Raw genomic sequence first — 26,854 nt, 5'->3', positions numbered from 1 at the left:
GCCTTACGCATGGATTATAGATACACGCACACACAGGTACATTCTAGTAGCTTTTATTAGTTTCCTATATTATTTAGAACTTAGAAATATTAGGAAGCTTTTATGTATTTACACTAAGCCATAGTGACAAATTGATGTATGAATCCATCCCAAGAAAGCAATTTTTGAAAGCATAATTTGCAAATCCTGACTCCCTGTAAAAAGGCTTATTACTATAGTCCTGAGTCAAAATACTGATAGGCTTTTGCATTCTCCGTATTTCTTACAAATATTGGCAGAACAGAAAACAAAGTAAGAATCAGCAGAAGAAGCCATGGGTATTTTGCTCATCGGTCTCTCATTTACTGTTAACGACATAGGTTGCCATCATTTCTCCAAACAGAAATCTTTGCCAGTAATAACAGAAGACACTATGGACTGAACATAATCAATAATCTAATAATCTCTACTTTTCAGTTTATTTTTTAAAAAGTAATCGACAACCATGCCACTAGATTGAGCTTGAAAAGTTTGTCTAATTCTCCAACATGCTGAAGCAGAATTTCCTAAAACTCAGATGGTCCTTTCAAATGCTCAATTCTGACACTCTGAGATTCTGGGGCGGGGTGGGGGGGTAGAAATGACCTGAAACTTCTGTTTTCACATCGAACATCCTACAAATCAGGAATATCAGTCAAGGCTCATGAGATTTACCTTTTTAGCTATAACCTAAATAAGATCTCTCCTCCCCATGGCCAAACCCAGGGCTGGTTAATAGATTAGAGAGGATAGCTTATTACTTGTAGACATAAATCTGCTTCTTAAAGATAAATAAGCCCATTAGGGTGCAGCACTGGATTACATAAGACATGACCTACCGCAACTTAAATTCCCTCTACAGTATATTCTAAACTGCTAGACACATCCTGTGGAGACTCCTTCCCCATGAGAACTGCACAGAGGGTGGGCCGAGCATCAAACCTTACTCACTGTAGCTCACTCTGACCCACTCCTTCCTGAAGGGAGTTTCCTCCTTTCGTTCTGCAAGGCAACTAAAACTATAGTGTTCCAAAGCTCATTCAGCTCAACTGTAGCCATTCATCCTGGATGGTATTGCACTGATGTTCTTATTATTGTTTCCATTTTGCCTTGCTGTTCACTACCCAGATGGTTACAGTAATTGATAGGAACAGTTTATTAATATGGCAAAATGAAAATGTTCCTTATTTGATTGATGAGCAGTAAATGGATTAGTAGATCAATGATGGCATTCAATCTTATTATGCTATTCCCGGAGGTGGATGTTATGCAATGCAGAGCCAAGTCACAGTAAAGTGGTTATGATTCCCAATCCTAGAGAACATCCTGTACTATCTGTCCACTTGCTATTCTAACAAGTCAGCTAATCCTTCTTCCCTTTCTGCTTGCATGCTGATTGGCACAATCTGGCTATACAGAGACACCATGATACTCCTCCAGCTTGCGTGTGTATGGACCTCCCCCTCACTCCATAGGGGATCTATATGGCATGCTAGCATCCAACTGAACCATAATTGGAAATAATTAGAGCATGAATGTTTTCCTGCAAAGCATGGATAAAGAAAGCAGCTATGCAAGTTTTAAGAGGCTTTCTTAGCCTGGCTATTCCATGCATAGCATCTGTCTAACATAGAAGATCTCCTATTGTTCTCTTTGTCTCTGCCCCAGAAGTTCAGATTGAGGGATGCAGTTCAATCTTTTCTAATTCAGAGAAGGCCAACAAGTTCAGTCTGGAAATAGAAATTGGGGGAGGAGGGTGGGGGGGGTTCAGAATTGCTGAATTACTCAAATTAATATTTCTGTCTCGATGACTTGCAAGTTAATAATTACTAGGGAATGTCATTTTTATAGCATTCAATACTTGAGACTAAGGGTAAATAAATAATATTGGCAGGAATTACACTAAATTCAGTGAAAATGCTACAGCAAAAGAAACAGGTTATAAATATGCTTTTAATTCCTTACTTTCCTGCTCCATCCTCATGGAAGGAGATAGTTTGCATGCTGCAAATATATGATGCTTGTTTTGCATAATTAGAGATTGTGCTGTTTCAATAATAAAGTAAGCGGATAATTTATTATATCCTTCCTTTATCTGGCCAAAGTGTATGAGCCAACCTCCCAGAATTCCTCAGCCAATTTGAATATTGCTCAGAACTCTGGGAGTAGAAGTCCACAGGAAACTCCTGCTCTGGGAATGCTGATTTACTATATACCAACCTTCCCCAACCAAGTGTCCCCACTATTGGAGACTTTTAGAATTCAAGCCAGCGTGATAAATCTCACAACATCCTAATAGAACCAGGTTGGGATAGTTGCTTTAAATCATCCTTGGGATCCCTCTGATATGGCAATAAAAGAGGCATAATCTCACAAGGCTCTTCGAAACAAGTAGTTATGTAAAAGACATCAAAACCTTTGACATTCTTAAAAATGCCACTTACAGAAGTGATTATCAAGGAGCACTATTTTATTAAATGTTCCATCAAATACCTGGGAGAAATGAAAATTGAAACCTTAAGTCTGTAAAATGAATTCACGTCTCAGGAGAGAATTAAAATTTAGCATTCCTTCTCAAAACTTCACCAAAAAGGCAATACCCAAAAGTTGACAATTCAGGTAGTACTCAACTTACAACAGGTCATTTAGTGACTGTTCAAAATTATAACAGCACTGGGAAAATGTGACTTATGACCGTTTTTCACACTTATGACCATTACAGCACCCCTGTGGTCATGTAGTCAAAATTCAGACACTTGTCAATTAACTCATATTTATGATGGTTGCAGTGTCCTGGAGTCATGTGATCACTTTTTGCAACCTTCTGACAAGCCAAGTCAATGGGGAAGCCAGGTTCACTTTATAACCATGTCACTAACTTAACGACTGCAGTAATTCACTAATAACTTTGGCAAGAAAAGTCATAAAATGGAGCAAAACTCACTTAACAACTGTCTGGCTTAGCAATAAAAAATTTGGGCTCAGGAATAGGAGAAAGGGAAAGGCAGAGGAAGAATGGGAGGGAATGTAAGAGTAGGAAAGAGGGGAGGAATGGGAAGAAGAGGGGAAGGGTAAAAGGGGAGGAAGGGGAAGGAGAGAAGGGAAAGGAGAGGAAGGGAGGAAGGAAGGAAGGAGAGAAGAAAGAGAAGAAAGGGTGGTAGGAAGGAGGGAGGGAAGGAGCGAGGGAAGGAGGGAAGGAAGGAGAGAAGGAGAGAAGAAAGGAGGGAAGGAAGGAGGGAATGTAGGAGAGAAGGAAGGGGGGAAGGAAGGAGGAAAAGAAGGGGGAAAGGAAGGAGAGAAGGAGAGAAGGGGAGAAGAAAGGAGGGAAGGAAGGAAGGAGAGAAGGAGAGAAGAAAGGAGGGAGGGAAGGGGGAAGGAGGGAGGGAAGAAGAAGTAAGATAAGATGGAACTATGGGATGATAAGAAAGCAATTTTCAAGTATATTGTCAACTGTAGGGAAACAATTGTTATAAATACATATTATTAATAACAGGTTTGAGATCATATAATTGTGAATGTATATATGAAATTGATAAAATAAAAAAAATGTGGGCTCAATTGCACTCATAAATTGAGACTACCTATATTTCACCCAAACCTTGTAACATTCAATAGGATGTAACGGTATGTGGGAATGGCCTTGAGAAACAGAAGAATTACAGACTAGACAAAGGACAGACAAGAGGCAGCTGAGCCCACAAAAGAAATGAGCACATGGCAAACATCTGAGAGGTTTCTTAATTTCTTGGACTATAAAGTTTGGGGAGGGGGGAAAGATATAATTTCACATTTGCAAGATTTTGTTAATGTAACCTTACAATGAAAAGTGAGTTGGTACTTCTGTGTGTGCTTCTTGACTGGATTGAAGGCCCCAAGATGGCAGGGCAAACCAAACCAAAGCATTTTTAGTTCAAATTCACACTGACCTGCGAGAAAATGACCCTGTATTTGAGCAGTAAAGCTACTGAATTTTTCCCAAATGAGTTTATCACAACAATTCATGAACAGTTCATGGATACTTCAGAGGGATGAACTTTTAAAATTCTTTACTCTTAGATTACATCTACTGCAAATGAGATAAGGGCATCTGTCAGAAAGTACAATTGCCAATCACTTTTTATAGTCAGTTAATCCAAATCGTAGCCTGTTAAACCACATCAGATTTTTCAAACTAAGAGGGGGGGAAAAGCTAGAGAAGATGTTACTGATGGGATATTGACTTAAGGTTTGGTGGACATTTCTGATTAGTCTTTTGAACGCATTGTTCTCCAGATTTGCTGATCTAAATTCCCATCACCTTCAATCAGTACGGCCATATGCCATTCCCCCTGAAAAATAAATCCCCATGAAAAATAAAACATTAAATCTGTAGTATTTTTGCATTCTTCATACTACATAAATAGCTAAAACAACTCCCCAAAAACAAAAGTAATCAGTTTTAAAGCCATTCCAGTAACCTACAATTAAACCCAGATAATAAAAGCATTCAATTAAACCCTGAGATAATAGTTTAACAAAATTAAGATGGTTGTACTGGATTTATGATTGATGATAAAAGAACATTGCAGTAACCTGCTTAACAAGAAAGAACCATGAGCAAAGCAAGCAGGTGAGCAGCTATGTTTGGGTCTGGTGAGTAGCTATGTTTTTAACAACTCATTTCTCTCTTTTATTCCACAGTATGCTGAGGATGCTCAGCATTCAAAGATATCACCATGTAATATATTAATGAACCATTTCAATTGGAAGTCATGAGAGCTTTTATTTGTATTGCCCGTTATTATAAAGAAGCAGAGAAACATTCTAGGAGCAACTAATACTATGGCAAATGACCAAATGTTTAACATGTGATTTAATTCCTATAAATTAAAAGGTTCAGATTGCACAGTAGAAGCAAAACACACACATTGGATTAGAAAAACTGCAGCAGCCAATTTATATAATGCACATTTTTAGATTCATTGCAAGCATCATTGGGGTCACACATAAATCTCAATCTTTAAAATGGTTCAGACTGGAAGAAACTGCACTCAAATTTAAAGGGAAATGAAAAATGTGCTTGATTGCACTTAAAGAGGGAATTCTTATACAAGACTAGCCTTTGGACAATTTAATGATTTTTGTGTTAAGTTAAAGAGGGAATTCTTATACAAGACTAGCCTTTGGACATTTTAATGATTTCTGTGTTTCCATCTTCTCTCAACTTAGATGAGCACATATGAAAAAAAATGATATTAGATCCCCCTCCTTTTCTAAAGGCAAGTTTTTTCCCCTAAGAGAATCCCTCCATTAATTGCCAAGAAAGTTTAGGATTTTGCATTTCCTCAGCTTTCTCTAAAATCTTTGCAGAACTTGCCCTATTACTCTCTATATTATTTGCTATCAGTAACATAAGAGGATGTCCTTCTTACGGACATGCCTAATAACCTAAATTTTAACAATTTGGGCTTATTTCCAATATCATTGTTTCCCATTTTATTTTGATAGGTTAGAAAACAAACGAACAAAGCCTGAAGACAGGAGGTTCATAGAGTTTGAACACAACAGTCAGGAGATAGGAATCTGGGATTGTTTCTTCCGTGCACCTGTCTAAATAGGACCCATAATATTCTAATAAGGTAGCTTCAGAACAGATGGAAGGAAATAGTAACAAATAGCTCTTCTCAAGCTTTTTTGTTTTGTTTTTAAACTACAATTCCCACTATCTCTAACCAATCTTAAGCAGGTTTGGTTAAAACAACTGAATTGGGAGTTAGATTTTTCCAACTAAACAGATCACATTTTTTTAAATCATATCCATGGCAAACAGAAATAAAATATTACTGCCTTGAAAGTAGGATGGGGGAAAGTAGCAATCTGTAGATCTATACGCATCGGACAACCATCAAAACTATCAGCGCAAGGCCACAGAGCAACAAGCTGGCCATCGCCTATAAAGATGGCAGGGTCACCTTGGTTTTGTTCTGTAACTGGGTTATCAGGAACAAGCAGGGTTTTGTTTTGGAAAGGTAGACACAGATCTACCTTTCTTTCTGGACCATCCATGGCATATCACCAACAGATCTGGATCGGCACCTCCAGTATTAGACATATTACAGGCTGGGGATGATGGGAGTTATAATCTGATACACCTGGAAAACTTTGCTGAAAGGAAACTCTCTGGAACAGTTTTTCAGACTGCAGCAATTTTAGGATGTATGGCCTTCAATTCCCAGAATTCCCCAGACAGCATTGTGGAAGCTGCCAACTACACATCTTAAACTTGCTTGCTGGAAGTCCTGGGAGCTGAATTCCACACACCTTAAAGTTACTGAAATCGAAAAACAGCCGTCTAAGAGTCTAAACCCACCCTCCAAGCATTGCACTTCTGTCAAAGGGAAAAAAAACATTTGAGAAAAATTAAAAGGTCTAGACAGGCAGCAGCTTTTCTCTCCAGAGGGAAACGGCGTGAGAAGGCTGAAGGTCCAGGACAACAGAACCCCTAGCTCCGGGGGCCCCTTCCTCTTCCTTACCCTCCTCCAATTCCGGGGGTAGGAGATCCTCGCTACCGTCCAGATCGCTGTTTCCGTTGTCTTCGTCGCTAGCGGCGGGGCTGATCCAGAATTCCATCCCGGGCGAGCCCAAAAAAGCGTCCGCCTCGCTGGGCAACATTAACTCCGCAGGTACAAGGATCCGATCCCTTGGATCGTTCACCTTGCGAGAGGTGAAACGGGCGAAGCCAAGCAGACACCTTGTCAGCTGCGTCAGAGAGATGCTTGCCTTGCCCTGCTCAGAAATCCCCCTTTTCCTCCAGCGCGCTAATTTGCATTGCAGGCTTTCCTCGCCCTACCAGCACTCTATACGCGTAAATAGAATCTGAGATCCACCTGTTTAGGAAGAATCCATTTTCCAAGATAAGACGGGGTGGGGTGGGGAGTTGGTGAATATCTTGGCCCCGCAATGATCAATTACAAGAGAAGAAAAGTTGAAGATAGAAAGATGTTACAGGACAATCGAAGGCTAGGATTGGATAGTAGAGCTGAGATGGAAATAGCAAAGGTGTTGTGGGTGAGAAAGTAACGCTTAGCCTCCTCCTATTGTTATTAGCACAATGGTCCATCCCAGCTCCGGCGTTCTGCAGTATTTTTGAATGGGAGGGTGGGCTGGTGTGACTTCAGCCATTTCTTAAACCCGCTCCTCTTTCTTAAGGTTAGCTCTGACGAATTAGCATTTTTTTAAAAGAAAAAAGACTACCAAGGATCATTCGCAGAGTATCTTGGGGAAAAATTGGGAAGTATGCTGTTAAAAGCCAAATGTTAATTAACTTGCCTTTACCGATGAATGAAAGTGTGAAAATTTCCCTTGAAGTGCAAATGTGGGTTTGTTTGTTTTTTAAACGAAAACCAAGGAAATGCAACAACCTCATAATGTTTCTGCAATCCCATAACTTCTAACAATTAAGACTTTCCAGGCAATGTGATAAATGTTTAAAGACAGCTGCAAATAAATGCATCTTAACAATGGAATGAGTTTGATGAAAAGAGAGCTTTTTATTAACAAAAGGCAATGTTTGCCATTTACAGGACATGCCAAGTTTTGAGAGGGCTTTAAATAATTGGGAGAAGCTGGTAAGATCTTTTGTACCTAGTGGACAAAACATAATGTAAAGTGGCAGAGACTAAAAACCCTTATCATTGTAGTGGTCTAATGTCTAAAATCCAATCCATCATGAATTTCAGATCAATTTAATTAAACTTACTTATTTTAGGAATTAGCACAGGTAACTTTCCTGAGTCTCTAAAATCATCTCTTTTACTATAGATGTCTAACTTTAGTTTGGGTTTTATGATTCATTGCAGATTGCTGGTATACTAACTTTAAATAATACAGACAAATAATCAGAGGTTTGTTTCTCATCCTCCTGCCTTGGATATCCCATCCAAAGCCCAGCTTTGGGTTCCTGTTCCACAACTAGACTGCTTTTGTGTTAGAGACTCTCAGCGAGAGACTCTAAAAGGTATGGGACTGTTTACAACCTGACATATTGTTGTTGCTTTAGAAATAATAGTTCTGTGTAGCTGTCAACCCTACGAAATAGACCAGACTAAGAAACAAATGCCATGTAGGTCGGGATAACTTTTTTTGTAAACAGCTGTACTCACAGAATTGTGCTCGGAACTATAAATTCATTGTATAAATTTAATATATAAATATACACCGGCAACAAAAATCAGAACATTAAATACAAGCTGGGCAGATACGACCTCGTAGATCCTCACTCTGTTAAGAAGTCTTCATTTCAAAATGTCTAAGCCCCAGAACTCACTAACAGCATTGCCAAAAAGGCATTAAGAGTTGTTAACCTAATTTTGCAAAGCTTCTTCTCCGGTAACATTGTATTTGCAAACCAGGGCATATAAAACCTTTGCCAGACCAATTCTCAAATATAGCTCATCTGCCTGGAATCCACACTGTATAATGGACATTAATACAATTGAGAGAGTCCAGAAGTATTTCACTAGAAGAATACTCGACTCCAATACCTTATGCCACTAAGCTTGAAATTTTGGACCCGGACAACCTAGAATTACGCCGCCTACAGTCTGACCTAAGCTTAGTACGCTACAATGTCCTTACCTGTCAATGACTACTTCAGCTTCAGCCGGAATAATACATGGGCAAAATATAGATACAAACTCAAAGTAAACTGCTCCAAACTTGATTGCAGAAAATACGACTTAAGCAACAGAGTGATCCATGTCTAGAATGCACCTGACTCTGTTGTTACATCCTCAAAACCCCAAAACGTTACTTTAAACTGTCTACCGTGGACCTCACCCCATTAGTAAGCGTGACCCGACAAAAGCGCGAATGTCAAAAGCGTGCTGACAAAACCGCGGCGCTAAAACTGCGATGTCAAAAGCGCGCCGACAACAGCGCGATTTAAGTTAAGGTAAGGGCTAGGTTTAGGGTTAGGTTTTGGGTTATGTTACAGCGCGCTTCTGTCAGCGCGCTGTTGTTGGCGCGCTTCAGTGCTCATTCGTCGGCGCGGTTTTGTCACCGCGGTTTAGTCAGGTGCGCTTTTGTTGTTCGCGCATTTGTGGTGGAACCATTCGTAAGAGGTCTGTAAGGGGATGTGCATAAGGGCACCAGCGTGCCTACTATCCCTGTCCTACTGTTCCCATTTATTTGTACTCATTTCTTATGCGTACACCTATATCTGCTTATATGTTATTTGTTGTATTCATACTTATACTTGTTTTCTCATATGCTTGACAAACCAAATAAATTAAAAAATAAAATAAATAAAGAGGCTTGTCTGAGATATTTGCCCAAATTGGTTCCTTGGCCCGGACTTAAGCCCTGCTTATTTGATTGTTTCCTTGGTAGCAGTTCTTCCTCTTGTCCTTTGAGTCCATTTCTTCAACAATAGCTATGGAGTGAAGCTGAAGCAAGACAATCACCCTCACCTAAAAATAAGCTATCCCTACTGGACTTTGGTGTTATTTTGAGTTGCCAAACTGCAAAAGTGCCCCACCCAAATTGCTGCTGATCTCAAAACCTGCTGGAGCTTATAACCAGCAAGGCAGTGGTGAAGGTAGACAAATTTCAAACCAGTGTGGGATTTTTTTTTTACACTGAAGGAATTTTGGATAATATCAGCCCATTCAAAGAATGGGAAAACCCATGTACTTGAATTCAAAATTCCAGTTCCTTCCCAATCATGCCTACTAATATTACATGACTTAATTCTAACCAATTAATGATTTGGTACTGCTGACTGGAAGGGCAGAGTAATGGATGGGCACCTAGTGGAGTTCTTCCCTAATTTTGACTTCATAACACTCTAAGAGACACGGTTGATTACAAATAAGAGATAAAAATTTAATTGTTATGCTTTAGATCCTGTTCTATTCCTTCAAAGAAATGTAAGACTAAAGGGCAAGGAGGACAAAGTATACTTGCCAACTCAGAGCCAGCCTGGCAAAAACAGGGATTGGTCTTTGGATATGACTTTTCCCCCATTATTTAGCTGTAAAATTTCATATAAATTCTCTGAAATAGTTCTATTGAACATATATCTATCACCCTACATGTCTTCCCACTTTCTCCTAATATCACCCAAAGCTACTTCTTTAGAACATTTTACACACCTGTCTCTAAAGATTATCTTAAAAGAAATACCTCAGGCTCAGAATTGGTTTCCTTGATTTATAAATGTAATCTTCTCTACTGTAGAAGGAAAAGAACTAAGTTCATGTATCCATTTAAATATTATTCCAGAAATAATGTTGCATGAAACAAGACTGGGCTTGTTCAGACATCCAAGCGCACATGAAGGCGGATAACAATAACAACCAATCACAATCCATTTATAAGGCAGATCTGATCTTAGTTATGCTTCACAAGAGGCTAGCTAATCTTGAAGTAAGATGGAATAGAAAGCTCAGGGTTATATCTATATTTTGAATTCAGAACATGTCCAAACTTGGACAAACTCAATTTGCTCTTCTGTCCAAGGTGCAGATAGAAGCCTGAGTTTCCATTACACTAATTTGTATTTTTTGCTGAAAAGTTTTTAATCATAAACTTCAAGCCCAAAACTAACAGCAAGTGCATTCAAATTGCTTTGATTCCATTTACAGACCAGAAAGTTACTGATGGCAGAAATGTGCCAGACATCTTAAGATGAAAAAAACCACACTATTTTTTTTTTTAATAAGGTATGATTGCAAGAAACTGGTAGCTTGAAATTGTGGCTAAAATATATGCAAAACACCTTTTGAACAAAGTAGAAAAGTGGATAATGGAAAGAACAAGCTGGATTTAGACTGGAATATTAGAAAAACTCACCAGGAATTTCAACAAACAAAACATAAGCGTATACTTTAAATCTAGGAGCACATTAAGACAGAAAGTTGTCCACTCCAAGGACAAAGCACCAGGCATGAACAGAACAATGTTGTCCATACAGTGCTATACAGCAAGGCATGTGCAGACTTATACATTGGGAAAACAAAACAACCATTCCACAAATGTATGCACAACACAGGAGAACCAACTCATCAGTATAGAATTCAGCAATTGATCTACACCTGAAAGACAAGGGCCATTCTCTTAAAGACAACAAGGCTCACACCCTGGACAAAGAAAATCACTGGTTTGAAAGAGAGTCAAATAGGTTATATATGTTAAAATTGAACAGCCCTCTCTCAACAAAGAGGGAGGGATACAACCTCCCCTATCTCCGATTTACAATGCAGTCCTTTCAGCAATTCCAAGATGGTTCCACACTCATTTGCACTCTGATTCAGATGACTTTAAGGACAGAGATTATCCCTCAGATGGTTTCAAGACCCTCAGAATGTTAATGGCTGTTGGCCTGACTGGCTGTGCTAAAACTGAAACAAGCTATTTGATGTTTGCTGCAAGGAGGCAAATTGCTGGGAGGCAGAGGCAGATTTTTTTTTCTTGTTTTCCTCCCCAATAGTTAGGTGCGTCTTATACTTCAAAGCGTCTTATACTCCAAAAATATGGTATATAGATACATAAACAAACACATATAGTTAAATACATAATAAATTTAAAACATGGTAAAATTAATGTACAACATAATGCATTCATCTCTGGAGAAGCTAGAAAATTTCAAATAAAGCAAGTTAGAAACAGCCTCAGCCTCTTTATTCTGCACCAAGATCAGTCTGGACAAAACAGCAGCTCAAAGGTTAAATTCACTAGAAAGCATATTCCTAGATTTACTAAGCACTGAGAAGGTAAAATCAAAGCAAAACAAGGTAAAAAGTTCACAAAGCAGCAGGACAGAGGTAGCTGTCAAAATCAAAAATGATTAGTTTTTTGTGGCTTCATGTGCAATTCAAATCTAGTAATTAGGATTCCATGTACTGCATTTATGCAGGCTCAGCAGATGGGCAATCCAGAACCATGCAAAGGAGGTTAATAAGCTCTCACTGCAGTATTTGTCCCATAAATGTTACAGCATGTTGGAGTAAGACTAGTAAAACTGCCTGAAATTTAATAGCAATAGCAATAGCAGTAGACTTATATACCGCTTCATAGGGCTTTCAGACCTCTCTAAGCGGTTTACAGAGAGTCAGCATATTGCCCCCAACAATCTGGGTCCTCATTTTACCCACCTTGGAAGGATGGAAGGCTGAGTCAACCCTGAGCCGGTGAGATTTGAACCGCTGAACTGCTGATCTAGCAGTAGCCTGCAGTGCTGCATTTAACCATTGCGCCACCTTGGCTCTTAATTTAGGAAGCTCATTGTTGATGAGTCTATCCAACCTGACTATTCTGGTTGAGATTTGTAACTATGCTTTGAGGAATAGCATAATGGACACACTGAGTCCGAAGAAAGATTTAGGAACTAAGACAACTTCCCAAAACCTCCTGAACACAATGGGAATTAATTCCACAGAAATGTATATTATGCAGTGGTATCAGTCTCACACACCCCTTGTGAAATATCAGGCCTTTCTTTTGTTCTTTTTACAGATTCTCATACCAACAATCCTGAGAAACATTTCTCGTTCCTTTATCACAATGACTACTTTTTTTTAAAGTAGCCTAATTAAATAAAAAAGGAATGGCAAGGAAGTAGCCCTTCTGAGTACTGTAAAAATGCTTAAATGTTCATGAGTAACAGGAGTGGGCTTCAGCAATTTTAGCAAGGGGTTCTCTGCCCGGTTGCTGGATAGGCATGGCCTAGTCAGCCTCCTGCACCATGGTGGCGGGGGGGGGACACAATTTTGCCCTCCTCAAACTTCGGAGGCTTTCTCTGAGGCTCCATGAAGGCGAAAATGGCCACCCCAGGCTCCGGAGGCCCTCTGGAGGTTAGTTTCCAGCCTTCCCGAACTTCTGGTAGGTTCATTTGTCATCCTCCCTGAGCCTCCATGTATGCCCTGCCCTTACCTGCATCCAAAATAGGCCGCATGGGGATTTCGGGGAGGGGCGGGGAGGGTGGAGCCAGCCAGAAGTGGGATTTGGAGGTTCTCCGACCTGCACACAATCTTAGCTAGAGGTTCTCCCAAACCTCTAGCAGCCCCTAGCAGCCCACCCCTGGATGGAAACATACCGTTGTGATCCACAAAGTCAAAAGCCCAGCAGTTGAGTTCTGCAGTGATATAGAGATATATTACTATGAGTAAGGTAACAGGATAGCTGTTAGGAAGTGGGGATTATTTTACTGAAGCCTATCTCAGTTCTTTCAGAATTTCCTGGAAACAACCACAATCAGATCAGCGTCTCACAGCTGACACATCCAGCTTCTCCTCCTCTTGATAATAGCGGCTTACCTCATAACGTTATTGTAGTTTTTTTTCCAAAACTCTAAGGAGTCAAAAACAAATTTTAAAAATTTAAGAATTATTGTTAGACTTGTAGATCGATTTGACTTCTCCCCAGAGGTTACTTACAGAAGTATTCCAGGGTCTCTTCAATCTGCTTGAATGTGAGGGCATCAGCAGCGTCAGAAGAGACTTGTGGGGTCTGGATCCAATCTTTGTGGTCATATCCAAATACTGTGTCTGCCCGGAGTTTATACAAGGGTAGTTGTTCCCCCAAAAGGCTGATGATTTCCACTTCGGGCAAATTGCCGCTATTGCAAAAATCTGTTCAGAACATATGAGGAGAGACAAAGGGAGGTGGTTTGATTAGCAAAGGGAGAAGTGAGGCAAGGCCTTTTGCTCTCAGGAAACTGAATCATCTCTAAGATGCACCTGGCTGTGGAATATCACAAGTTTTTCTTGATTGCAGTTTACCATATTGCACCATTTCAGCTAGTGTGATACTTATTGTATGGTTTGAATGTTGTGGAAACTAAGCCGATTTCCTATTTTGCAATACACCAAAGGTAAGACAACTAGAGATTGACAGTAGATGTCAATCTTCTCTAGTGATAAAAAGTACCCCTCCCCACATGAGCTGTGTTTCCTACAAAACCTATGCATTTCCTCCATATGGATGTGGATGTCTTAAAGAGCCCTTACATAATTAAACATTTAAAGCACACTGAATGGACCCTGAATAGTGGCGGAAGGAAGAATCAGTCAGAGGTTTGTGGCCCAGGAAATCAAATTGTTTATATTCACTAGTCATACCTCAGATACTGTATAATAGTAGCTAGCATACTGACCTGTCAGAGAGAAATAAATAAGATCACACAGATGAGTTTATCAAAAATGTTCCAACATCAAGTTGTAATTTACAGCAGTGTTTTTCAACCACTGTGCCGTGGCACACTAGTGTGCCCTGACATAGTGTAAGGTGTGCCGTGGGAGAATTACTTTATATATAGCCAATATAGGCACAGAGTTAAATTTTTTTAACATTTTCTAATGGTGGTGTGCCTCGTGATTTTTTTCATGAAAAAAGTGTGCCTTTGCACAAAAAAGGTTGAAAAACACTGATTTACAGTACTCTATACTCTCTCTGCCTTTTTCTTTGAAATGTAGTAGACCAAAGGTATACAGATTGGTTCTGCTTTTGATCGTGTCTGCCTAGCAAGCTAAATATGCTTTGCTGGGAGCCAGTTTATATATTATAGTGCTTGCAGGCTTAGCAAAATTACTGTATATTGTATCTTCAAAGTGATTTGATCACATTCTTGACTCCAGCAAGCTACACGGTGTGAGTACAGATACTGCTGCATCTTTGTTTTCACGGAGACATGGCTGAGTGATAGAGTTCCGGATGCTGCTCTTCAGCTGGACAGGCTAACTGTGTTTCATGCCGACAGAAATGCAGCTCTGTGCAGTAAGACTCGTGGTGGTGGACTGTGTGTATACATCAACACAGAATGGTGTAAAAACTCGTTTCCACCTCCTGCTCACTACTTGTGGAGTTTATGGTTGTGAGATGTAGACCTTTTTATTTACCAAGGGAATTCACCACTGCTATGATACTCAGCGTTTATATTCCATCTAGCACTAATGCTAAGGAAGCACTCTGTATGCTTCACCGGACCATCAACGAACTGCAGAACACACACCCTGATGGATTGTTTATTGTTGCCGGAGATTTCAATCTTGCAAATCTCCGGACTGTGCTCCCTAAATTGCATCAAAATGTGGACTTTGCAACCAGAGGGGAAAACATGCTGGATGTTGTTTATACAAACATCCCGGGTGCATATTGGGTGAAGCCCCGCACCCACCTTGGCTACTCAGACATCTCTATTATGCTAATAACCAGCACACAGACCACTCATCAGGCGTTCAAGACCAGTTCGGAAGCAGGTGAGGACCTGGCCAGCAGGCGTCATCTCTGCTCTTCAGGACTGCTTTGAATGCACTGGCTGGGACATGTTCAGGGAGTCTGCAACCAACGGTGACTCCATTGACTTGGAGGAGTACATATCGTCAGTGACCGGCTATACCAGCAAGTGCATTGATGATGTCACAGTCTCCAAGAAAATTATCTCACATCCCAACCAGAAGCCGTGGATAACTGGAGAGGTGCAAGCTCTACTGAAAACCCAAGATTCTGCATTCAGGGCAGGTGATAAAGCAGCCCTAAGAACAGCAAGAGCCAATCTGTCCAGGGCCATCAGAGAAGCAAAGCGTGCACATGCCCAGGGCATCCACCAAAACTTCACGAACTGCCTGTGAAAGTGATGGCTCACTTCCAGATGTGTTAAACATGCCTGTTTCGAAGCACAGAATGGCGTGACAGTGAGGAAGACCACACCTCCTTCCAACAACCAAATACTTTGTCTCTCCACTACTGACGTGAGGAAAGCTCTAAGCAAAGTCAACCCACAGAAAGATTTTAGACTTTAGATTTTATTTGGTTTGTATGCTGCCCTATTCCCGAGAGACTCAGGGCGGCTAACAATAAAAAGGGGAGGGGATACAAAAATAAAATAAAAAACAGCAATTTAAAATTCAACAACAGTCGTAACCTCGAATGGGGCTGGATAGTTCAACAGCCCCAGGCCTGCCGGAACAGCCAGGTCTTAGTTGCTTTGCGGAAGGCCGGGAGGGTAGTAAGGGTCCGGATCTCAACGGGGAGATCGTTCCAGAGGGCCGGAGCAGCCACAGAGAAGGCCCTCCCCGGAGGAGTCGCCAGCCGACATTGGCCAGCAGATGGAATTCGGAGGAGGCCTAGTCTGTGGGATCTGATAGGTCTTTGGGAGGTGACTGGCAGGAGGCGGTCTCTCAAGTACCCAGGTCCAATACCATGTAGGGCTTTAAAAGAAAGCTGCAGGACTAGACAATATTCCTGGCAGAGTACTCAGAGGATGTGCAGACCAACTGGCAAATGTTTTCACCGACATCTTCAATATCTCTCTGAGTACCACTGTTGTCCCAAAGTGCTTCAAGACAACGACCATCGTCCCCGTGCCGAAGAAACCATTAGTGTTCTGCCTCAATGACTACCGTCCCATTGCACTTACTCCCATCATCATGAAGTGCTTTGAGAGGCTCGTCTTGAGGCATATAAAGATCCTGCTACCCATAACATTGGATCCACTGCAGTTTGCATACCGCTCGAATCGCTCCACCGACGACGCTATCTCCACTACATTCCATCTAGCCCTCACTCACTAAGAAAACAAAGACTCATACGTATGAATGCTGTTCATAGACTTTAGTTCAGCATTCAACACCATCATTCCCCAACATCTGATGGGGAAGCCGACCTTGTTGGGCTTGAACACCTCCCTCTGTAACTGGATCCTGGACTTTTTAACTGGAAGGCCTCAGACAGTCCGGATCGTGAACAACACTTCTAACACCATCATACTGAGCACTGGAGCCCCTCAGGGCTATGTGCTCAGTCCCCTGCGGTTCACCCTGCTGACGCTCGACTATGTAGCAATGCACAGTTTGAATCACATTATAAAGTTTGCCGATGATACGACCGTGGTGGGTCTTATCAGCAAGAACGACAAGACAGCATACAGAGAGGAGGTGGAGAAGTTAACAAACTGGTGTAAAGCCAACAACCTGTCTCTGAATGTAGACAAAATGAAAGAGATTGTGGCTGACTTCAGGAAGATACAACACAACCGCTCCCTGCTGAAGATCAATGGCTCCTCCGTGGAGATCATAGAATGCACCAAATTCCTTGGTGTTCACCTGGTGGAGAATCTCACCTGGTCCCTCAACACTGATTCCATAACAAGGAAGGCCCAGCAGCGTCTTAACTTTCTTAGGAAACTGAGGAAGGCACAGCTTCCACCACACATCCTCACAACTTTCTACAGAGGGACCATTGAGAGCACCCTGAGCAGCTGCATCACCACCTGATTTGGGAATTGCACCGTTTCGGATCGAAAGACCCTACAGTGAATAGTGAGGACGGTAGAGAAGATCATTGGGGTTGTTCTTCCCTCTGTAATGCACATATACACCACACCCTGCATCCTTAAAGCCAGAAACATTATGGCTGACCACACACACCCCTCATACACGCTCTTTACTCTCCTGCCATCTGGAAAAAGGTACAGAAGCATTCGGGCCCGCACAAACAGGCTGTGTAACAGTTTCTTTCCACAAGCCATCAGACTCCTCAACTCTCTCTAAGTTCTTAGATTTAGAGCTATATGTAGTTCTGTGTTCTGCTCTTTTTCTTTTTATCTATGTTGTCTGATGTATCACCTTGGTCCTGGGGAATTGTTGTTTCGTCTCACTGTGTACTCTACTGTATATTGTTGAAATGGCAATAAAACCTACTTGACTTGACTTGAAAGAAAAAAAACATCAAGTGAACCAGAATTTGGCCACAATGTTAAGCAAATGTAACTTATTTTAAAGTATATTATAAGACATTTTGACAAATGATATAATGGGATATTAAAACAAGATATGTTAAAATTAGTGATTTGCTCTCTTAAGTTTTTGAATCATTTATAATCTTTTTTATTCTTGATGAATGTATTTTTTTCCTTTTATGTCCACTGAGAGCATACGCACTAATGACAAATTCCTTGTGTGTCCAATCACACTTGACCAATAAAGAGTTCTATTCTATTCTATTCTACTCTATAAACAAAAGGGATTTGCACTGCAAATATTCTTTGACATAGCCACAATTGGGACTTCCATTTCCATTGCTAATCTCAGCAGTTGTAAAGTGAATCCTGTCTGATCTTATACAATCTTTTTTCATGGTTGTTAAACAAATCAGTTGTTTAGTGAATCATGTAATCGTTAAGCAAATCTGCCTTGTCCCATTGACTTTGTTTGTTGGATGCTGATTGAAAATAGTGACGACATGACTCCAAGACACTGCTTTTGGTTTCCAAAGTAGGCAATTTTAGATTTTATAACTATCATAAATCACTTCATCCAGTGCTGTTGTAACTCTGAATGGTTGCTAAATGAATGTACATCATATTGTTGCCATGAAAAATATATAGATATGGATATGAAACTACAACTAGAAGTGAAATTCAGATCAGTGGAAATTTTATTTAAAACCAGAGAGCTGTCTTACAGTAAAATAGTTACACAGTTATTTTAAAATAAGTGAAGCTTAACTTGACTCTTTCTCTCTCTCCATGGAAATTTTTCTTTTGTTTTTCTGCTTATCGCACAACTATCATCAAACAATCTAGTCCAGCGTTTCTTAACCTTGGCAACAGTAAGATGGATAGGCTTCTACTCGCATGCTCACTGGGGAATTCTGGGAGTTGAAGTCTACAAATCTTAGTATTGCCAAGGTTGAAAAAAAACTGGTCTAAGCAAAATGTTCTTGCAAACAAAGAATTATACTGCCCTCTTGTGGGCTTTCATGGGCAAACAAGCATAGAAGGAACATTTTCTCAGTTCCTATTTTGCAAAGGTGCTTTTTCAAAAGGCAACGGGACTCTTTTTTTTCTTGAGGGAAAAACTCAGGGAAAAAACAGTCCAGCTGCCTTTTGAAAAAGCACCTTTGAGACAACTATGACCTGGATGACCACAGGCATCTCAAACGGTGCTTTTTCAAGAGGCAACTGGACTTTATTTATTTTTTTGCTTCTCAGCCGAGAAGCTGCTTCAGAGCTGAAGATGCTTCTTGGATGAGAAGTGAAACATCCTCAAAAAACAAAACAAAGAGTCCAGTTGCCTCTTGAAAAAACATCTTTGGATTAATTTGGATGATTGAGAATCTGCATAGACATCCCTATATTGCATGTATATACCTAATTTCCAGTAAACTGGGTTTGGAGAATTTGTTCCAGCCAGAAACAACAGCAGGATAAAAGAAACATACATCAAGCATCTTTTAAATGGTTTCTTAAAGGCTATTTAGCTCCCAAGAAAGTAAATTGCCTCACATTTTAGCTTCTAGGCAGCCTTTCCTGCCTGGCAACTGCCAGTTATGTTAACCAACTTTCCAGCCAGTATTAGGAGGTCTGTGGAAGTCTTACAAAGCCTTTTGTTGTGAGGGCAGCAGTTCTATCTTGTAAGATTTATGTTCCTGGTGGTGAATATATGAAGCACTTCTTATTCTACAGAGCATTTGACACAATGCATAAGAGGCTATCATTAAGAGCTCTCTATATTCCTTGAAATCTGAAGAAAGGAAAGAAATGATCAGAGGATATGAAAAACAAATCCTATGGGGAAAAACCAGAAGAAATTTGAGTCAGTCTGGAGAAAAGAATGTTCCCAGCAGAGGTGAGATCTTCCCCTGCCAGAACGTGACCCGACAAAAGGGCGAATGACAAAACCGCGCCCGACTAAACCGCGTCGCTAAAACCGTGACGTCATCAATGCGGCGACAACAGCACGGAGACAACAGCGCGGAGACAGAAGCGCGCTTTAACTTAAGGTAAGGGTTAGGTTTAGGTTTAGGTTTAGGTTTAGGGTTAGGGTTAGGGTTAGGGTTAGGGTTAGGGTTAGGGTTAGGGTTAGGGTTAGGTTTAGGGTTAGGTTTAGGGTTAGGTTTAGGGTTAGGTTTAGGGTTAGGTTTAGGGTTAAGTTTAGGGTTAAGTTTAGCATTACGTTTAGGGTTAGGTTTAGGTTTAAGTTTAGGTTTAGTTTTACAGCACGCTTCTGTCGCCGCGCTGTTGTCGGCACGATTCAGCGTTCATTCGTCGGAGCACTTTAGAACACACGGTTTTGTCACCGCGGTTTAGTCGGTCGCGGTTTTGTCGTTTACCCTTTTGTCAGTGAACCCTGCCAGAATGCTTCAAGCAGAACTGAGACAACTTCTGCATTTCTTGCAATGTTGCAGGATTGGAGTTGATAGCGTCAAAATCCCATTCTATTCTTTGTTACCATTTTATGATTGGGGTTACCTAAATATTGTAGCTGCAGGAAATGAGGACAGAAATGAAGAACAAGTAGTTGCTAGGCCATTAAGCAACCAAGCATGCCCTTGCTAGAAGCTTAAATGCAAGGTCAGCTCAATCTCATTCAGCACTAACCACAAGGAAATTAAAAAAAGTTTGTAGTCGGCTCCAGTCAGGTGAAAGTTGTTTCATTTCAACACAAAGTTGGCTATCAAACTGCTTCCTGGGAGTGGCATCATGCAATTTGTGGAGAACTGCAGGCCTGTACTTGTTGCACTCGAAGATTGCACTCAAAATATGTGTTCCTAACCTTGGAATCTTTAAAACATGTGAACCTTAAGTCCCCAGAATGAAGTCAATTCTGATAGTTGAAGTCCATCCATCTTAAAGTAGTCAGGGTCAAAAATACTGACCTGATACAGGACTGTCAAACTCCCAGCCCATGGGCCAAATGCATCACACACTGGCCACACCCACACCTGTTTTAGCGAAGGGGAAGAAAGTCCCAATATGTCACGACACTGCCGTGAGAACATAACTTTGACACCCCTTATTTAAAGTAACTTCTTTGTGAAAGAGAATTGTCCACGTTGACTTGTCAGACAAATCTTATTAGAACTTAATTTTTTAGAATACCTTTGGAATAACTCCAGGCCTTTAGACTAACTTGACCCCTCTTTTTAACTTTTTTCCCAGAAAACTTATTATTTGCCAATGAGGGGCAGAAATGTGATACGATTACCATAGTAATCTTAGATAGTAATTGATTGTAGATTACTGAATTTCTCTATAGAGGTGAATAGTGTGTGTGAAATTTGTGCTTTAGGGGAAGCTAGTAGGGATACTAACAAGAACTACTGTGCCCACACAAAATTGCAAGCCAATTGTAGGAGGATGAAGTTATAAAGTTGCTAGGACACTGTAGTTATCAGTAATCAATCCTTGTTTGTTGGCACATAGTAACAATGAAATAAAAAAAAATATTCAAGGCAAAGCAGATGATTTTGCGTCTAACAGCAAAAGATTTTGGCGTTGCTAGAGCCTAGCCATATTTATTGAAATATTAATAAGGAATTTTATAGCACTCTAAATACAACTTCATTGTGGTATAAGCTTTTATGGATTACAATCCATAAAATGCCCAGAAACTGCTGTCCAGAAAATAATAAATAAATGTTTTTGGTATGCCACAAGATTCCATGTGGTTTCAATTTATTTTCACCCATAAATTTACTGGTTAGTAAGCTGTAATTATTCCTTTCTGTGCTTTTAGACTTCAAGTCAGTTTGTATCCACAAAGAAAAGGAACTCAACCAAGCCGTGACATGCCAGAACTTTTATTTAGAATACTTTGGTTTATGGCAATCCCACAGGCTTTGCCCAAGCTTGTAAAATATGTTCCTTTTCCAAATAGACTAAACATTTCCTCTACTTACCGAACATGAGCGGAGTACTCCAGTCATCTACTCACAACAGAATATCTTATGCCACCAGGCTTGAAATTTTGGGCTTGGACAACCTAGAACTACGGTCTGACCTAAGCGTAGTACACAAAATTGTCTGCTGCAATGTCCTACCTGTCAATGACTACTTCAGCTTCAACCGCAATAATACCCAAGCACACAATAGATACAAACTGAAGGTAAACCGCACCAAACTCGATTGCAGAAAATACAACTTCAGCAAAAGAGTGGTCAATGCCTGGAATGCTCTACCTGACTCCGTTGTTACATCCTCAAAGCCCCATAACTTTAACCTTAAACTGTCTATTGTTGACCTCACTTCATTCCTAAGGGGTCAGTAGGGGTGTACATAAGCGCACCAGTGTGCCTAACGTCCCTGCCCTACTGTCCCCATTTATTTGTACCCATTTCCTGCATTCTTATTCATGTTTATTTTTATTCCTATTATCCTGTACCTATGTGACAAACTAGATAAATAAATAAATAAAAATAAATAAATAAATGAAGTAGAACGAACAGCAAGATTCTCAAATATATAGTATCCCCAAAGAAAATGTTTGCACTATGTGATTTCCCCCAAACTCTTCTTATTACATATCCACCTTTTACAGAACTAGCAGTGAACTTGATTAATACATTTGGAAATTACATCCATTATCCTTTCCCAAAGTCCATTAAAAAACAATAATATGGATGAACCAAATTTACAGTGCAATCCTGTGCATTACTATTCAAAAATAAAAAATTGCATCAGTTGTGCATGCGTATAGTCCTGGGGCTTAGCTGTTTTTCAGTTAATATTACAAGTCCTTAAATTGGCTTTTTTGTAGAAAGAAAGAAAGAAAGAAAGAAAGAAAGAAAGAAAGAAAGAAAGAAAGAAGGAAGGAAGGAAGGAAGGAAGGAAGGAAGGAGATAGATAGATAGATAGATAGATAGATAGATAGATAGATAGATAGATAGATAGATAGATAGATAGATAGATAGATAGATAGATAGATAGATAACTCATTGCTTGGCTATTTTCCATTCCACAGTGGGCTTGGCAACTTTTCAACTAATTTCTTCGTCCAAATAATTCTATAGACATTGTAAAGGCTTATATCAATATGTGGGAAAAGGGGGAGTAATTTTTTTTGTTGTTGAAACAACCCATCTTTGCATGTGAATGAGAATTACTTTCAAGTGTATTTATTTATTAACAGATTTATAGGATTACTCAACAAATAATGTAACTCTAGGAGGTGTAACAGGCAATAAATAGGAAAAAAGAATATGGTTACACAGTACTTCAAAAGCAACCCAATCAGAGATGGATTGAAAATCCCGGTGCTGCTGGTTTGCTTGTGCTCATGTGCGCGCTTGTGTGCATGCGCCGAAGCATCCGTGCAGGTGAGCGGAGCCTCCCACCACCGCCACTACTGGTTCGCCCAATCTGGGACAAATCGGGAGCAACCCACCTCTGAACCCAATATATTAAACAAGAACTGGCAACCAAACATAGTAATTAATTTTGATCATTAACCAGAAGGGGACTCCTGTCAAGCCCAGCACAAAACCACCATAAAACAATACAGCAAAGTTATTCTAGGAGTGAACTTCTGTGACTATCTTCTTCCTCTGTCTCAGATCAGCTCCGGACTGTGTTGCCTCTTGTCTTACCTCCCATCTTAGAATGGTCTCCCCCCTTCCTGGGAAACTGCCAGTTTACTGAAGTTTATCATACTACCTCCCGATTCTTAGGCACAATCATCACAATTCCTCTCCATAGGACTCAAATGTCCGAGGAACAGTCTTATTGGTTTTTCTAAAAATAAGCAGAGTTGGGGTCCATTGCATATTAGAGACCTCTTTCCAGAGACATGGGCTACCACTGAAAAGGCAATATTAAAAAGAAGGGATATGGGGCATGCCTTTCCTATGAGAGTATCCTGGGGGCAGATGATTTAGGAGACAGATTCCGATTCCATCCCATGCAGGACGATAACCAGCACTTGGACTCATACCCAAAAGCCTACTGGAAACTGGTAAAGCTGATGGAGTAATCACAATTTGCATTTTATCATAACTACCCATACCACTACATTGTAGAACTGAAACTTCTGAATGGTCTTCAAGGAAGGTTGTATGTTGTAACAATCCAATCAGAAAGTAACCAAGCTGTGAGTGACTATGAGCAAGGCCTCTGATCCAAGAATGGATGCAGTCGTGAAATGAGCCACCTTGCCACAAGCTCTAATCTAGGAACACCCTCAAATTGCACACCAAGTCAGGACGACAGTGTCATACTATCCAAAACCAATTAGGGAACACTTCAGTTTCCAAATCTAATAGAATGGAACACACAATCATTCAGTGGGTTAACCTGTAACTTGTTTTTTCCCCCCATCTAATCTCTCCACACCCAGACCATTGCCATGCTCATCCATGCTCAGCCTTCCAGATATCCAAAGACCGGCTGAGAACAACCAGCTTGTTCAGCCCCCAAATAACATGGGAGATTATTCCCTCAACCTGGGCAGCAGGGCAACATACATGGAGGATAATTTTCTTTGAGGCCACCACGAAAGGTGTACTACTATGCAGGAAGAAGAGAGTTTATTAATGATCAGCCAGCAGCTCCATATGACATTGTTGCTATGTGCTGGACTGTGAGAATGACTTTGAGGAAGAGAAGGAAGAGCAAGAACCAAGACAACGGTCAGATGAGAGAAATCTGTGTCCAAAGCAGAAATGCAACTGAGAAAGTATCCCAGACTTGACCCTCTCTAATTCTTTCATGGATAAAAGCAGGGAGATGAGCAATAGCAATAGCAATAGCAATAGCAGATTTTTATATACCGCTTCATAGGCCTTTCAGGCCTCTCTAAGCGGTTTACAGAGAGTCAGCATATTGCCCCCAACAATCTGGGTCCTCATTTTACCCACCTCGGAAGGATGGAAGGCTGAGTCAACCCTGAGCCGGTGAGATTTGAACCGCTGACCTGCTGATCTAGCAGTCAGCTGAAGTGGCCTGCAGTACTGCACTCTACCCACTGCGCCACCACGGCTCTTGTGGTGATATTTCAGATGTGCAAGATTCCATTTCTATAACAGAATAATAGTAGTTTTAGGATTCATAATATTACTTGCTCTATCTCGAGGGGTTGACATCATGCCACCATTGTTGCTGCTCCTCCAAAGCGAATCTATGGAGATACTGCCATAGTGCCACAATATAACACTCTACCAAACAGCTTGAGACCTCAACTGAATGGCTGCTCTCCTTGCACAGAATGGGACAACTTAGCAAGGTCAGTTCAGCGCAATCAGCTCACTGCCACCAGCTTGCCACTCCTGAGTCGCCTTTGCTAACTCAACCCCGTCATCCCAGGACAAGTCAACATGGCTAGTTCACTGCAGGGACAACTCACTGCAGGGAGCCAGAGGGAGAGCCAAGCAGGCAGGCGAGTGACCAGCTGGGCAAAGTGCAGTGCAGCAGCAGTGGCCAAAGACTTCCCACCAGAGGGAGAGCCAGGCAGGCAAGCAAGTAACTGGGTGGGTAAAGCGCAGAACAGGGACTTCCCATTTTCACACACCCTGCCAATGTCAACACACCACGCTCCAAGCCATTTGGAATTTGGGCTATTCAGCAGTGGCAGTATTGTTCAGGCCATTCGGCAGTGCTGGCAGTGGTTGGGGAAGTAGTGGAAGATGGGCACATCTCATTGCTGCCACCATCGCCATGCCAAGCTCTGGGAGTATTCCAGAAGTTCGGGGTGGAGGCAGCAGTGGTGACGGGTGTGTATGAGGATGGGAAGACCCTGGCCACCATTGCCATTACTCTGTACTCTGCTCACCTGCTCGCTCACCCACCTGCCTATCCAGCTCTCCTTCCAGCTGTCTACAACGAGTTGTCCCAAGGAGAATTAGCTGTGTTGAGTTGTCCTACAATGACTTGGTAGTAGCGAGCTTGCAGTGGTGACCTGGCCATGCCAAACTGTCCCAGACCCTTCCAAATAATTTCAAGACATCCTAAAAGAACTCAAACCTCCACACCACACTCAAAAACAATTCGAACAAAACCCTACCATTTGCACCCACTCCCTTTCTTTATATAAATATGACACATATTAAGTTTAGGCCCAGGAGAAAAAGAATCTAGGCTGAAGATGGCAGAGAGTTACACTTACGGTTGCCCTTATGCGGCATTACTATGACAGGAAGGTTGTATAGTATGTTCATAAAATAATATACTATTTCATTTCCTTATTAGCGATTACCTCAGAATCCTCCAAGAATGATGCAATATAAAAGCTAAATAAACTCTTGAACCAGGATATGCCTGACCAAGACTGCAGTTCTGGCACAAACGTTAAGCAAATTATTCTTATCTCTGAGACTAATTTGCATGATATAGCAGATCTGGCCTGTTTTGATAAAGGTTAATATACATTATTGAGGTACTAGCAGGAAATATGTGTTTTTAGAAAAGATTGCTGCCGTTGGTTTAGCATCAAATTGTCCTTCCTTCTTTCAAGCTCCCTCTCTTATTTTTCTTTTTTACCTTTCAGCCCTTCAAAAGAGGGATCGTTGGCTTATAAGTGTGCTTCAGAATAGAGGCCTTGACCTCTAGCCACCCCAAGGAAATGGAACTCTGTTACCTTCCCACCAAAGGTGGTCCCTATTTTTCTACTTGCATTTTTACGTGCTTTCAAACTGCTAGGTTGGCAGAAGATGGGAAAAGTAATGTGAGCTCACTCTGTTACATGGCGCTAGGGGTTCAAACCGCCGAACTGCTGGCCTTTCTGATCAACAAGCTCAGCGTTTTAGCCACTGAGCCACCATGCCTCTCGCAAAGTTAGGTACATAAAAATATGGGGTGACTAGGAATTTAACCATAGTTTCATAAAAGGTGAATGAAATGAGGGCCAAATGCATCCTTCTCACACAGAAATCTAATAAGCAGTATCTCCAAAATGTCACTGCCAGGTTTAGGATGAACTCCCGCTCTCTGGATAATTGGGTTTCATTTTCAACTACTGAATTCTTATTATTAGAAAGAATGCTTCCTAATGTTCAACTAGAATCCATCTTCTTGTGATTTGGATTCATTATTCTATATCTTGCAAGTTGAACAAGAAGCGGTCCTGCCCTTTTTCTGTTGACATTT

At 40.9% G+C, this 26,854-nt stretch overlaps 1 protein-coding gene across 1 annotated transcript in view; it reads right to left on the bottom strand.

The window, feature by feature from the left end:
* The window catches only part of HAP1 (huntingtin associated protein 1), a 65,300-nt gene that overhangs the window by 31,779 nt on the left and 6,667 nt on the right, over window positions 1–26,854 (bottom strand). Inside the window, exon 3 of the mRNA XM_087714439.1 lies at window positions 13,434–13,628. Coding sequence (XP_087570565.1) covers window positions 13,434–13,628 — 195 coding nt within the window. The remainder of the gene's footprint in view (window positions 1–13,433; window positions 13,629–26,854) is intronic.

This window comes from Thamnophis sirtalis, unplaced genomic scaffold (assembly GCF_051295495.1).
Source record: "Thamnophis sirtalis isolate CommonGarterSnake01/CBP01778 unplaced genomic scaffold, rThaSir2_p1.2 scaffold_4, whole genome shotgun sequence".
Classification (NCBI taxonomy): Eukaryota; Metazoa; Chordata; class Lepidosauria; order Squamata; family Natricidae; genus Thamnophis; species Thamnophis sirtalis.
This window is presented reverse-complemented; position numbering and strand designations above follow the sequence as displayed.